At 34.9% G+C, this 15,690-nt stretch overlaps 1 protein-coding gene across 2 annotated transcripts in view; it reads right to left on the bottom strand.

Moving 5' to 3' along the window:
• The window catches only part of LOC120069278 (uncharacterized), a 31,444-nt gene extending 17,162 nt beyond the window's left edge, over positions 1 to 14,282 (bottom strand). The window contains exons 1-13 of one of the 2 annotated variants that reach the window (XM_039020996.2): positions 14,103 to 14,282; positions 13,840 to 13,990; positions 13,461 to 13,695; positions 12,101 to 12,631; positions 10,678 to 11,841; positions 10,241 to 10,568; positions 9,015 to 9,270; positions 8,718 to 8,934; positions 8,213 to 8,556; positions 7,568 to 8,095; positions 5,838 to 7,050; positions 4,666 to 5,013; positions 1,784 to 2,021 (exon numbers count right to left, since the gene is read on the bottom strand). In XM_039020996.2, coding sequence (XP_038876924.2) covers positions 1,784 to 2,021; positions 4,666 to 5,013; positions 5,838 to 7,050; positions 7,568 to 8,095; positions 8,213 to 8,556; positions 8,718 to 8,934; positions 9,015 to 9,270; positions 10,241 to 10,568; positions 10,678 to 11,841; positions 12,101 to 12,631; positions 13,461 to 13,583 — 5,290 coding nt within the window. In that variant the 5' untranslated portion in view covers positions 13,584 to 13,695; positions 13,840 to 13,990; positions 14,103 to 14,282. Of the gene's footprint in view, positions 1 to 1,783; positions 2,022 to 4,665; positions 5,014 to 5,837; positions 7,051 to 7,567; positions 8,096 to 8,212; positions 8,557 to 8,717; positions 8,935 to 9,014; positions 9,271 to 10,240; positions 10,569 to 10,677; positions 11,842 to 12,100; positions 12,632 to 13,460; positions 13,696 to 13,820; positions 13,991 to 14,102 lie in introns of those variants that run through there. The other variant, XM_039020997.2, reaches the window with a different exon arrangement.
• Positions 14,283 to 15,690: the final 1,408 nt, after the last annotated feature.

The raw sequence follows: 15,690 nt of genomic DNA on the forward strand, positions 1-15,690 counted from the left end.
CTAATTTCAACAAAAATATTCTAGAAACAAACAAAAAAGAAAGACCAAAAGATTTGAGACTTGTGTATGAAATAATTGAAAGCAAACAGGTTGAGATATGGAACTCAAGTGTGAAGGCCATAATAGGCGAAGAAAAATCAGTGGAAAACAAGTCTAAAAAAGAAAGTAAAATGTTTGAGGAAAAAGTTACGTTGGAAGAAGAAAAAATTGAAGGGGCTGACATAGAGGTTGCACGATTAGAATCATAGAGGAAGAACAATGGATTGAAAATTTGAAAATCAAAGATGGAGATGTTGAGAACGAAGAAGAAATTCTCTATAGAGATGAAGTCAGTAAAACCATTTCAAAATCAAGGCTTGTTCAACCAGTTTTGAATGAAAAATCTATGGAGAAAATTGAGAAAAATGTATCGTTTGCAATTGATTCATTGTGTGGAGGAAAAACCAAATTTGTTACAGAAACACACAAGGAAGTCAATGATGGAAGATTTGCAAGCAAAGGTTTTTTCTTTAATCGATCAGGCCCAATCCATCTATTTTAAAGAAGTGACCTGAGGATACTGGACTACACTAGTTTATCAATTTTGCTTTGTGTTTTTCAAGGAAGAGGATATTAATTTCCAAGTTCTTTTATGCCAATTTTCAGCATCTTTGGAGGAATCACTATTTGAAAGCTTTGGCATATTCATGACTTTAAAAGGCAATTTTCAGTAGGAGTATTTTGCAATCATCAAAAGAAGCAACCTTGCAAGAATGACTCATCCACTATTTTCATTCCATTTTTTGACAAAAAAAAAAAAACTCGAGAACGAGTTTCTTTTGGGAGGGATAGAATATGATGTAATATGATGTAATATGGTTGGGATAATTTGGCGAAATCAAATTTATCTTGGTTAATCCTCGATTAATTACATTTTAGTTACCCAATTAGTTTTTAGTTTCTTTTTAGTTATCCTTTTAGGATTCTTCTAATTCTCTATAAATAGAGAGTCCCCCTCTAACCTCTTGTATTAAACAACTTTTGATTAAAAATAAAGATTTTGATTCGATTCTTGGAGATCTCTCTCCATTTAGCATTTAGGCTACATTAAAACAATATTGCAGGGTTTGAACATAGGACCTCCTGGACCACCTACTCTAATACCATCTTAAATCACCAATTGATCCAAAAGTTTAAGTTAACGGGTGAAAGCAAATTTAATATCTTATCAACTAACATAAGGAATTATATACAAAAGTTAATTTCTTGAAACTCGTAAGGACAGTGCATAATAAAGAAATTTTTTATGAGAAACGATCGACCTAAATTTCATTGATGGTATGAAATTAAAAAAGAAAAGGATCTTATGAAGACTACAGGAAGTAATTCTAATGCGTAATAAGAGATGTAAGACTATAGTATGTAATCACAACAGAATGAGAAGAATTTACAATAAGATAGAGAAATATCATAAACATTTTCATTTTGTAGTTTTCTTATTGAAATTTTTTGTTATAACGCAAACTGTGAAAGAACATCAGTAATGCCAATGGCATTAGCAAAGAGATACTCAAGTGGTCCGAAGAAGTTGAACGCCTTCCCTAATGGGTGAACTCAAGCTACACAATCACCAAAAGGGGCTTCCTTCTCCTAATGCTCTGTCCCTCTATCTTTAATAAATATTCTCAAACAAACTATCTCACTGATTATCATGTTATCCTTTCCTTGCTGTCTAAGTCCTATTGGATTCCTAATTATGATCCTTTGAACAGTCTTAACTTTAAACAAGATTGAAGTTGCGTACCTGCTGATTTGTATTCTTTTAACTCAATGAAGCACTTAGCAGCAGCCTCAGCACGATCCATAGAAATATAAATTTCAGCAGCTTCCCGAAGGGCATTACAAGCCATTTGAGGATTTGAACCATCCAATATGCCAGCAGTTGCACAAAGAGAAGCAGCCCTGGCCCATTCTCTTCTAAGTCCGTCTTCAGCTCTTTCAAAGCACAAAGATGCTGCCCCATAAACACCCTCAGAAAATAACTGCCATAACGTATAAGAAGTAAGCATCAAAGATGAAAAGAAAAGTGCTTGCAACAGAAATAAGGGCAGAATCTATGGAAAAGTTTGACACAGCTAAAAATATTTCCACATTCATATAAATTAATCCAATAAGTTGAGACATAAAATAATCAGTTATTGGATACTGCTTATTATACTAGGAAAAAGTCTTCAGCCTCTTTAAATGCTTCCTTATCCGTTACAATACATGCAAAAGTCCATAATCATGATTTCCTTGAGCAAAAATCCACTCAATTATGGGGTCCTTTAGGTTCCCTTTCGGTGGAACAGTACTCAAAATGAGGAGTTTTTTGAGCCAGCTCTCTTCCTTTGGTCATCAATTCATCTCCTACTTTTGTTGATAATCATCTTTCAAAGGAAGTTATTAATTCAACAAATGGGACAATCAACAAGGCAGATTTTTCGGATTATGAAGTCGAGACACATGAGGATTCCATGGTGAGTATTAGAAGTGAGATTGAGATTAAGATTCCAATTTTCATTGATCAAGATAAGATTTCAACTGAAGTTGCTAAAGAATCTAACCCTTTCAAAGAATTTGTTTGAAGATAAAAATTCTTCATCTTGCTAAAGGATTGCTGCCTTGAGATTTAAGAGATTAAAAACCTAGATTCCTATCTTTGAATCTCTATTTAAAGTTTTTGGGTTCTCAAAAGTTTTCGGCTGATCGGCTGTGGATCTTCCTTTTGGCTAGATGTTTATGCTGGTTCTTCTTCTTTGGTTTTGGTCTTCATGGGTTGAGTTTGTTTCCATTTCCGCCTTGATTTCAGCCTCATGGATGGATAGGTTTTGGTGGTTTCTTTCTGCATGGCGCTTCTTTTTCGCCTAAAGCATGTTTAGCTTCATGGTTGAAAGGCTTCTTTTCTGGGCAGCAGAAAGCTTTTAGAGCAGCTGGATTGTTGTTTTTGTTTGGTTATCCTTGGCTGTTCGGGACTAGATCTTTTGTTGGTTCTTTTTGTTTTGTTCTTTTAGTTTGTTGAGCGTGTTCTCTGGGTTTTGATTTTGTTACAGATTAGTTTTGTTGATGGTATGTTTGTTGTTTTGTTTGATTCCCTTTGGAGGCTGCTGCTTTGCCTATTCTTATTTTTGATAGGCTATTGTTTTTTCTTTTCTCCCTTTAGGAGGTTATGTCTTTCAACGATTATATCTTTTCATTTATTAATGAAAGATTGTCGCTCGTTCAAAAATACATAAGAAAGAAAAAAACAAGTAATGAAAAAAATGGAAATTTCAACATACAAGAATTTACCAACATTCCTGAGATGCCAATACTCCCAACGTTCAACTTTCCACAAACCCCAAGCTATCATTTCTCTTTTACTGTACTGTATCTTCAAATTATAGGAAACAAAAACTAAAACAACACAAAAACGACCCCAAAACTTGCCTTGTTCACTTGATTTTTTATTTTACACTGTCAATTTCTTTACAACCAAATAGCCCAAATTAATGCTTCGACAGCCTTATCCAAATCATTTTATCTTTGGATTAGCAGCTTTCAACCCATTTCCACATAACATTTGTGTCATTATACTTCATTGAGAGACCAATAGCCCAGGGAATATGTGACTCCTTAACCATACTGTTTCCAGAATTCCTGAGGCTGAAGCTTCGCCCTGCCAAAGCAAAAAGCAATTTGTCCTCTGTAGGCCCCCAATTTGATATACTTACACTCGAAGGGGTAATAGAGGAAATTCAAAAGGTACATTTGGGTAGGAGGACGACAAAAAGTTGGTTAGTTCCAGGTGGGGACCAACCAGGGTTTTTGTAGGGGTTTCAGGCCTCAGTGAGAGGGGTGGAGGATTTGGTTGAAAGCTGAAGTGTAAGAGAGGATTTCCAGCTCTCTCGAATGTGCTGTAGTGTTGTTGAATGTTCTCTTTTCTTGTTATTTTCATTATCATTCTCTTGTTATTTTGAGTTGACTATTCGCTGCTCTATTGTATGTTTTATAGAAATCACTATTTCGTTTATAATAGTAAATCAGAGTGTGTTCCCTCCTGCTTCTATCAGTTCTTGCTGGGTTTTCCTGTTTGCAGGTGGAGTAGATACCTAACATCTTCCTCCCGTTAAAACCAGCATCCTTCAGCCACCTCAACAAATCCCCAAACTACTTTACCTCCACATGTGTGAGGTATATCTCCTGGTCATTTTCTTCGAACTTCCAAGCCTCTGTCTCACAATCCCACATGCCTTTTCAAGTTAGCTCTGAGATGTAATGAAAATTGCTTCTTTGAAGCTTTAAGCCAAGTGTTTGTTTGTTTACAACTATGTATTGTAGGTATCATTCAAGCTTACTTGGTCAATCATGTTTGTAGACTGATTCGAATCTCAAATGAGGAACCTTCCTTGCCTCCATATATTAGACCACAAGGTATTCGGATTCCAGTTTTTAATTTCCTCGAATTGATTTTCATATTCATTTTCAGGTTGAGTTTTACTGGGTCTTGATAGTTAGCAAGATTTTTAGATCCTATTCTCAGGGGTTTTATAACAAGTACCTAGATTCCATATGAAGGGTATTACTAACTATTAGAATAATCAAGAGGGTACTTGTTATCAGTACTCAACATTATTTAATCATGCAAACTGGAAAAAGTGAACGTACCTCAAGCCCCAGTGAGCTCCACTCCTCTTTTGTGCTTTGGGCCTTCATTGCTTGTACGATCGAGTAATCCAATGTCTTGATTTGAATATAACATAATTTTTTCCAGTAATCAACCATCGGATTGGGAAACTCCTGGTTGTCTTCATAAATCCATAACCTTTGCCTACAACGTGTAATTGCTATATGGAGTAGCTTTAATTCCCAACATAAGTCCATACGTACTGGTTGATTGAAGTTTGGAGAATTGTAAGCAATTTCGAGCATGTCTTGCTCAATCATGTATTGATAAATGACTCTCCACTGATGTCCCAGAGGTGATGAGGTGAAAAAATTGTACAACAGAACATCCTAAAATGAAAAGGAGAGAGAAAAAATATGTTAGGTATCCGGTCCACCTGCACTCAGAAATACCCAACAAGCAATGCAAAAATAACCAGAACAGAATGCCCCAAATAGTATATCTATTAAAAGGACAAGGAAATAGCTGAATACAAGTCTTAGAAAGGAAATAAGAACTCTAAGCAAGAGACAACAATGAAAGTAACTTGCAGGAAAAGAAAACAAGCCAACCAGCCAATTCAAGAGGGCTGGGAAACTCTCCTATAAAAGCTCACTCAGCTTTCACCAAATATAGCCCTCCCAAAAATCCCTTTTATGGTAAAATTAGTGGTCCCCTCCCCTAACCAAATTTTGCATTCCACTTCCTGTAATATGCTTGGTAAAACCCCTTTTCTGCCCTTCCTCTTGTATGTATGAATCACTGGAGGTCTAACAAAATAAACTTCAATATATAGATGTGACAGAATGTTCGAAGTTAAATTTTGTAAGACATACATTCTATTCTAAAAAATGGTTAGAATGATCGTTTAGATTATGAAAATTAAAAATGTAACTGCCTCAATAATTAATAAAGTGCCTCCAATCTCTGTCCCATTTATCTTTTTTGATAGAAACAAACATGAGCAGATTCCCTGTCCCATTTATCTTGCCCAATTGATTGACCATAGTGAAAACAAAGCTTGCCTATGACACTTATATGGAGCAGATTCCTCCAAATTTGAGACAACTATTTGAAGCCAGATATAGTATCCTTTCAAAAATCAAAAGAATGGCTAGGAGTGTCAGTGATTCTTATTAAATTTATTAGAATTCAAAATAAGAACAATATTCACCTGAAACTCCAAGGACTGACACTCCATAATTGTAAGGACAATGGCTTGATTCCCTACAAGATTAGAGATCTCATTCCTGCCATGTTCGTCACGAACCAGGATGACCTGTTTTGCTCCAACATCATGAGTATCTGCAGGTATATTTCCTGTCCCTTCAAATAATACCGTCATCATATTTTGACCTTTCCCATTTTCAATAAGAATTGGAGCTTCAAAATTAGCTGGACTCATTTCGCTCGTTTCAGGGCACAGTATATCAACACACCAAGGAAAGAAACGAAAAAGAAGATCTGTAACACTATTAGCTAATTGGAGAATTTTAGGTTGTGTACAACAATTCTGATTCATATGAAGAATGTCAGGGATTTTCAAAAACCCTGCATCGTCTTTTTCATCAGTTTTCACTCTTGACATGAATTCCTTGTAGAACAAAAATCTTATATCTTGGAACCTGAAATCAATACCCTTTGCAATAGTTTGAGCTGTATTACTTGAAAAAACAAAGCCTGAACTGACATTTCCACACAGGTATTTCAAAAGAGCAATGTCCATCATAGTAAGAGCTTGTACTTCATCCACATACACAAAATCCATTCGGTCACCCATATATTGAAAACCTTTCAACCGATGATGGAGATCAATGACTATATCAGCCAAATCATATTCCCTTTTTTCATTCTTCATCTTTTCATAATCTAAAAATATATCATAAATTCTTTCTCTTTGCTTCCTGCTTAATGCGGACTGACCCTTTGCAAGTCCAGTATAGTCTACCTTACTAAGTCTACCACCAAGAGCTTCCTTTGCTCCTATTCCACCTTTTATCTGGGAAATGATTTCATTGAAAACCACAACAGCATCGAGCTTGTTGGTTAGATGGTCACCGAAATAAGACCAGTAAGATGAAGCAAACCTTTTAATGGTTACTTCTTTTGATCCTATAAATTTATAGACAGCAGTTGATAATGGATCTCTGGCCTTGCCACAACTAAGTTTCCACTGTTTCTGGAATCTAAACAAGAATGAATCTCCCACAGTTCTATCAAGCATCATCAAAAACTTTCGAAATGTTATCACAAGAGGATATGAGTTGAATGGAATGCCATCAAAGCTGTTTGGAACATCCAAGAGATCTTGAGCATCATCCATATCCAGCACGTCAACTTTATTAAAACTTTGGTTCTCTTCTAAAATGTTCCCACCATTGGAAATTCTGCATATTGAAGCAATCTTCAATTATGGCTTAACACATAAAGCATGATTCAGTGAAGGTAAAATAAGAATTCGTCAAAAACATAATTTGTGACAGCTCCAGAAACAATATGAGATCATTCTTTATGGTGAAATAACTACAAAGAAGGGGGAAGATACAAACTCCTCGACCAATACAGTATTTACTATTTGGCAATGAAAGAATATCTCATAATGATCTGAAGAAAATGTTCTTATTCCATGAAGCTAGCTAGTAATCATCTTTCTAGTTTGTTGTAGTAGAAAGCCAATTACTTAACCTTATTTAAACAAATAAACACTTAGTAGTAGATAATGGGGAGTTCCATAGGCGTTGGTGTAAATCTAGTGTATTTGTAATCCTTACAAATGGTAATTCGATAAATAAATATGTATATACATATATATAAGAAGTATGATAGTAATGTACCAAACAGAATCTAATGCATTTTTCACGGAAGGTACGACTCTTAGCCAAGTACCAGAAGTTTGTCACAAACCTTTTCAAGTACGAAAGGTGCTCCTTTACAGCAAGGCATTGTTTAAGAGTGACTGTGATGAAAAGCTGTCGCAGGACAGTCCTACCAATCCTTTTACATTCCTCACCACCCTCATTTCTGCAACATACTTCTGCATTTTGTCTCGTTACTTCACTACACCCCTCGGGATGGATCTGCTGCTGTTGTTCTCTCATAAACAGCTTTATTGTTAAAGCTGCAGTTTTTCCATAACTAGGCCTTCCCATTAAGAAGGCACTGGTAGGACAAAGAATTATCTCCAATTGTTCATCTTCCACTTGACAAGGGAGATCCAATTCTTTACTATCATGGCTCGAAAGCAAGTGCTTCGCCTTTTGATAGGATAAAGATTGAAACTTCATCTGCAGCAAATTCTTCTTCAGAGTTATATTCTTAGTGTCATCACTGTCAGCTTGCAAACTTAAAATCGCATCGAGCTCAGCTTTCATGTGATCCTTATATACAACAATATCATGAGAAGCACTCCATGTGATTGGAAGCTCAAGATCCCTGGAGCCGCATAAAAGAAAATTGCGTGAGGCCAACATTATCCAATTGGTAAGTAAATATTTGAACGGACAACAATTTTCTCATTGTTTACATTTCAATGCAAAGATATGGATGTACCCTTTATAAGACTTTGTTTTACAAAGATTTAGAAAGTCATCAGTATACAGCTCATGTATGTTGGAAAGGCAATCAACTAGTCCTTTTACATCCGTCAAAGGTTTGATATCCCATATCTTTAGAACTTGTTTGTACTTTGAATCCTTCTCAATATCCAACGAGTATATGATGAATAGACCTTCAACTTTAACACATTTTATTATGTCAGAACATTTGGGATTGGAGACGTTAGTTTCTGGGCGCCAGCCACAGGAAAGCCTCAGCAAAAGGACAATAATTGACTTCTTTTGGTTGATCGAGACCACTTCCTGGAATGATGCTCTAAAGGAATCACTTAGAAGAACCTGAGATTACCAGAAGACAAATTTGTTTAAGCACATGAAAAATCAATTTGAATTTGAAAAGCTGAAAATAAAGAACATGAATATAAATATTGGGGGCATATATATCAATATTGAGTAACGAAGTTCTCTTACACAATGACAGAGTACTACAAGATACATACCTTCCACTGTACCATTTTAAACAGTGCACTATCCTTGTTGAGTAAATCATCAAGCTCAAGGAGCACTTTCTTAACCTCTATTATAGCATCGGCCAAGTCTTTGTCTTCCTCAGCATTAAAATAACATTGCCGATCCTTGGCATCAGAAACTACAGCTTCCCATTCAGAATTGCTATCTCCCAATGTTGTTGCATCTCCCACAATCCATAGACAGTGCCTATAAAGAACCAAAATTCTAAACTGTAACAAGTAAAAAGAAATTAAATATTACAAAAACATACATGGAGGATAACATACCTAGCTCTTGTTAAAGCAACATTGATTCTCTGTGAATTGGAGATAAACCCAATATTTTTTCTCCTGTTGGATCTAACAGTGGATAATATAATCACATCCTCTTCACCACCTTGGAAACCATCCACAGACTTCACTTTTACAGTAAACTTGTCACTCTTCTCATATTTCTGTCCAAGCCTGCCCTGAATTGCTGAAACTTGTGCAGCATAGAAAGAGATTACACCAATGCTAAGCCTTGTTTTGGCACTCCTCCATGCTGCATATAGATTTTTTCCGTATGAAGGAAACCCACATCATTGATGAGAGAAAGCAAGAGACATTGATTTATAAATAAACAAATGAATGAATAAATAAATCCAACTACAACAAAGAACCAACACCAACTTAAAATTTAAAACCTATCCCAAAAGAGCTTAAAGAAAATTTATTAGTTATTGCCAGCAATAAAATAAAAAAGATAGTGTAAAAAGAAGTAACAGCACTGCAATTCACTTTTTTTTCTTGGAGCTAACGAAGAGAAGTAAACTGAAATTCCCTCCCAAGTGCCCATGGGATTGAAGCCTTTCTACTTTTGATTTATCTAATTATCTCCGAACAAACAAGAAACGACTCTTAAAATGCTTGGATAACAAAATGTACTCTCTGCCTCTAGAAATGACAGCCTGTCCATAGCTCCTTCGGTCTAGTACATTCTTTTCCAAATCCAAAGGGAACCAAGAAATCACATCATATACTATTACTTTCTCTACTTTTCCTTGAGGCCTTGGTATTTCATTCTTCTTATACCTTTGTAAAGTTAGGACTTAGAACTTTGCTATATTGACCATGGTAAATATATTATTTCAGTAATTTTTATATTAATATTTAATATCTGATTTACTATAAGTTAATTATTTAAAAGTTTGATGATTTAAATTGTTAGTTAATTTGTTTAATTAATATTATTTGAGAAAAGTTTAGGAAAAATAATTGTTATAAGACAATTGAATCATATCAAATTTCATCAATATAGACGGATAGAATTGGAATTTCCTAACTTTTGTTAGATAATATAATTTTTTTTTTTAAGAAATCTAATTTAAAAGCTACTATCTAGGTGATTTTACACATTAGAGTAAATTGAAAAGGTGATTTTTTGATACTTTAATAAATAACCAATTTTACCAAACATGCTATACAGTAACGAAAACTCCCAAATGGACTTGATGTCTCAAGTATCAACATACCTTTGTAAAGTTTTTCAATTATTTTGATCACAACAGCAACCTCAACCATATTCTTCTTGCTATGTACATCGTCATCCCCTTCTTCTTTCCCAACAGAAACATTTATGAAGGTATACGGACCAAACATTGGACTAGGAATATAATGCTTCTTGTGTACTTTATCCATGACAAGAGGAGCATCTAGAATTTTATTGCTGTAAAATTTGGAATTTGGAAAGCAGCTTATTGATGGATGCATTCTGTATTGTGTGTTGAGCAAGTGCTTTGAATGTCCTAATAAACTCAGCCGTTCAAAAAGACTTCTACCGTATCCAGCTGCATCACAAACCTAACATAGAGAAGATTGGATATTATGTGTGAGTTCAGAGGATAATTGGATGGCAATGGCAAACTATATTTGAATGTTAATATCAAAATAGACTGTAAATTGAACTTACCTGGCTACTAACTATTGCTGGTAATTGGCACTCATCACCAATGAGAATAGCATGCTTTATTCCAGGAAGCTGTAATGCTACTATTGATTCACATTCCTTCAGTTGTGCAGCTTCATCAATAACTAAAAAGTTCACTGGGTCCATTTTCATGGAGTTCAATTGGAATGAACTGGAAGCAGTGCAAAGAATCAGAGAAGCCCTCTGGAGACAAAACTTCTTCACAGATTTTTTATTTGCTGTACTTGGAAGTTGAAGTTGATCCAGAGAAGCCTGAAGAAATCTGAGAATTGAGACGCACTGGTTCCTCAAATGTAAAAAGGTTGCTTCCACCGACGAATTTGGAAAGTCCATAAATACTTCTAGGCTTGAAAACAGAATCTCCATTTGCATAGAGGTTACATTGTCCTGGGATAAAAGCATCCCAAATGAATCAACCAAGTTCAGGAGAATCTCTATATTCTGAAAATTATGCTCCAGGATGAATTGTTTGGGAATATGAGTTATCAAAGTTTGAAGACATCCACGGAGTGCCGTAGCAGTAGTTTTAAATTTTTCCCTTATGAACTCAAGGAATGAAGTGGCCTCGACCACATTATCACCTTTCTTCTTGTCCCTTCTGCTAGCGTTTACATTAGACTCCAAAAACATGCTATACTCAGAATTGCTACTTTCAAGAAGTTTTATCAGAGAAGTAATATGATACTTCCAACCAGATTGTCCAAAACACTCTAGAAGCCTGTCAACACGATAATCTAAATATATCTCTTCAAGTTCAAAGCTAACTTTCAGCCGATCCTTATTCCCGAATAAGAGCACGTCTCCCAAAGAGCATAGTACACCTCCTACTCTGGATGATTCTCTCAACAACTTTACAACTCGAAAGGCCAATTCTGTAATAGCAACATTTGTTGGTGCACAGGCAACAACCCTTTGTTTCATTTCCAAAATTGCGCACAGCAAGATACTGATAGTTTTAGTTTTTCCTGTACCAGGTGGACCCCATATAAGCTCCACCGAAGGCTTATGATCGCAAAGTGTCTTGCAGACAGAACATAGCACTGCTGCTTTTTGCGAATCATTCAACACGGAAGATAAGCTTGTCCCCAATTTTTCAGCACAGACAACATTATTATACAAAGAGCATTTGCTACAGATTTCATCACCCTGACATCCAAAAAAGATCAAATTAATTGCTATTCATTGAAATAGTTTCTGTTCTCCCCAAAATTATGTTTAAAGAAAAATGGGACATAAAAAATCGAAGTTAAAAGGGAAAAATAAATGTAAGTTCCCATCACAATTTGCTATATTTCAATAGCTTCCTCTTCTTTTGTTGTCTACGAGTATCAAGCTCCAAGGGCTCGGACCAATTGGAATTTTGTGAGGTGGTAGGCAAACATCTTAATTCAGTAAAAGTTCTTACCATTGATTTTTGGCTAAGTACATGCTTGATAATCTTCACATCTTCAGAAAAGTGTAATGAGTTCCATATTCTCAAGTTGGTTGTGACATTCATCAGAAAAACGATAAAGAATTCTTTCTGCATACCATGTTCACCGCTGATATTTTTTGATACGTTTAGTTTCAGATGAGTAGAGCATCCAGTGTCAGTGATTTTTTTAACCCAAGCAAAAGCCCAGGTCCTTGTTGGGCGTTGCAAATTCATACCAGTTTCCGGCTTATCATCCAATATGAGAAATATATCCCCAGGCAGTGTTCTATAAGGCTCCTTCCCACTATTGTTTGATGTATTTTTCCAAGCATCAATGTTGACATTTAGTGACAATTTACCACTAGATTTTGGTACCTCAATAGAGACCAGTTGAGCAAAAGGTGCTCTATGAATCGCCTTCAAACTTGAAGACAGTTCTGCTCTTGTTTCTTCTAACAAAGGAAAGAGATAAGACCCAAGATATTGATGCACTGATTTAAACGATTCTGGAATATTTTGCACCTGAAATTTTGAACTCAAGAATAAGAATAAACACCTATCAAGACTGGTCAATTGACTTATTTCAACACATGAAACCAAAGATTAACAGGAATGAAAAAGCTTCTTCAATTTACAACAAAGAGATAGATTATGCACCATCATATGAAGTTTACAGATAAAATGAAGTGGAGAAAATTGTTCTCAGGCCAGCTTGGTTAATACTTCAATTGATCTCATAAAACATGTATTCAAATCTTGAACATTTGAATCCGACAAACTCATCATATAGTAGCATTATGGTTTTGGAACCAATAACTTCATTTTATAACCTCAAAAACACTGGTTTACAGCCATAAAATTTCAGAATTAAATGAACATTGAATCACATCCCATAATCTCATTTTTGTCATCGTCCAAGTTTTTACAATGTTAGAAAGAAAATTCTATGATCAACTGTATATTATACGGTTTTAACAAGCAAGATCCTAGTTTAGGGAAACAAAGAAGACGAAAGAAACATCCCTCAAAGAGTGGGAATAGGATATATGGGAAATGTAAGGTGCTTTATTGTGTATAAGAAATATCATGGATGGTAAACAGTTTAATAAATAAGAAAAAAATAGCAAAAGAATATGTAACTTTTTATATATGAATAATAATAAAACTAATTTACTTTATATTTTCAGTTGGTCCAGCACATCTGTTACCATTACAAAATCATAAGAACAAAATAAAGAAATTGCAAAAACAGTCACATCCTCATGGCATATCACAGAGAGAGTGAGGAGAACCCAGAAAATAAAAGATGATCAGAATTCAGAACATCAAAAGATAAAAAAGAAAACAGAACCTTGTCTCTATAGAAATCATCATACAATATGTCTTCCAAAGTCCAAGAAAACAAATGATCAATCAGGCCATTGAAACATATTTTCTTCGCTTTAATCTTCTTTGAAGAACCTCCTACTTCCATTTTCAGGCACAGTCTCCGATCACAACTTCCTCAGCATCAAGATTCCTTGGCAAATATCAAGCTCAATCAACATTCACATCCCCCTAATGCTCACCCTTCGAACTCTTGTAACCTAATCAGAAGCAATGGAAACATTTCAAGACGAAATAAGAGGAAACCCATCTGAGAAGAAAACAATGTAGACTAAGAATTGACTTGGAAAAGCATAATATGCTTTAAAAATGACTTCCATAGTACCAGATGGGTCCACTGATACCTTCTTTTTCCTCCTTTTCCGTACAATCCATTTCATTGTTCTTCGTTTGCGATACTTAAACATTTTCAAATTGAAAAAAGACGTCATTTTCCGAGGCCTCACTTTGCAGCCTCGTTAAGGAACTGAATAGAGCTGTTTCTCTTGTTTCACACTGCACAAAAAAGGGGAAAGCATTCATTCACAAATCTCTTTTTCTATCGGCCATTTGAATTTATTCATTGATTGATTCTTCGATTCATATGTTGGGGAAAAAGACTTTTTACCTGTCAGCTCTTCCAATTCTTGCTGCTTTCCAAGGATTGATTCTTTTTGATGTCGCGATTTTGGGGAATCCTTGGAAACTAACGAATAATAAACCCACTAAACGACGGGAACTGATCTCTGCCAAAAAGGTAAAATACATCAATTTAGAGAATTGTGAGCGCATGAGCGGCATGGAGCGCAAGGATAGATGGGCCCAATTAAAAATAATATATATATTTGTGTTTGGAAGGTAACTGGGAAAGGAAAAAAAATGCTAAATTATATCCAATTGAATTTTGTATTTCTTGTAAAAAAATAGCTTTCAAAATTTCCAACAAACTTTTGAAAAGTTTAGAAGGAAGTTGTTAAAGGTGTTTGGCATGGACATAGTTGGATTGAGTCAGTAAAAATGATCAATTCAATGTTTGTCCTCACTAACTTTAAATGTTGGTAGAGTTAAGTTTGTTATTTTTATCAACTCACCCAAATTCACTCTAACTCAATTGAACTCTTTTCTTTTCCAGTGTTTTTAATGGTTATACTCGCGAGCACCTGTCGATGACTACCATTGTCACACTCCCGCAATTACCTTTGAGGCCAACTCCAATATTTTATTTCTGCGAAGACCACCTCTGATGACCAATAATGACATTCACCTCAGGCAACCAACTTCGCCAAATACCACCTTTAATGATCAACTTCGACAATGAGCACCTCTAGCGACCAACTCCGATGTTCACTTCGGGCGAACAACTCCAACTACCACCTTCGACGTTCATCTCTAACGACTAACTCTAATGACTAACTTGTCTCATCATATACTAAAACAAAAAACAAAAAACAAAAAGTTGAAATACAAATTTAAAACCATTAGTTTTATAGTATTTAATAGTCATCTTATGATCAGCTCTAGTGATAACCATCTATGATGACCAAAAATGACATTCACCTCAGGCGACCAACTTCGTCAAAAACCACCTTCAATGATCAACTTCGACAATGACCACCTCTAGTACTTCGATGATCACCTTGGGCGAACAACTCCAACTACCAACCTCGTTATTCGTCTCTAACGACTAATTCTAATGACCAACTTGTCTCATCATATACTAAAAGACAAAACAAAACAAAAAAACAAAAAACAAAAAGTTGAAATATAAATTTAAAACTATTAGTTTTATAGTATTTAATAATCATATTTTATAGTAACTAGCTTGAAACCACGTATATTGCACCGTTTAATAAATTTTAAAATTTAGTTTTATTAAATAGTTGAAATGCTGTTTTATTAGATATGATCCAGAAATTTATAATTATTGTAGAAATTGGTATTATACCTTCCATTGTGAATTGAAGTTGAGATTTTTGTTAATATGAGTTTCTTATATACTCATGTTATCACTTCTTATATGTATTTTGGAATGAGTCATTTATGTAATTATAAGAAATAGAAATGGAGTAGTAAAACTTTTCCAATGACATCGCTTCATTGTAAATTCACTTAGATGTCTTTAAAAATTTATAAAGGATACTTTAAAAAAAAAAATTATATCCATTTCATTTATCAATTATTATTGGAAGATTTAAATTTCATTAACTTTTTTTTTA

The sequence above is a fragment of the Benincasa hispida genome, chromosome 7, assembly GCF_027475165.1.
Source record: "Benincasa hispida cultivar pf3 chromosome 7, pf3_genome.v1.1, whole genome shotgun sequence".
NCBI classification, from domain to species: domain Eukaryota; kingdom Viridiplantae; phylum Streptophyta; class Magnoliopsida; order Cucurbitales; family Cucurbitaceae; genus Benincasa; species Benincasa hispida.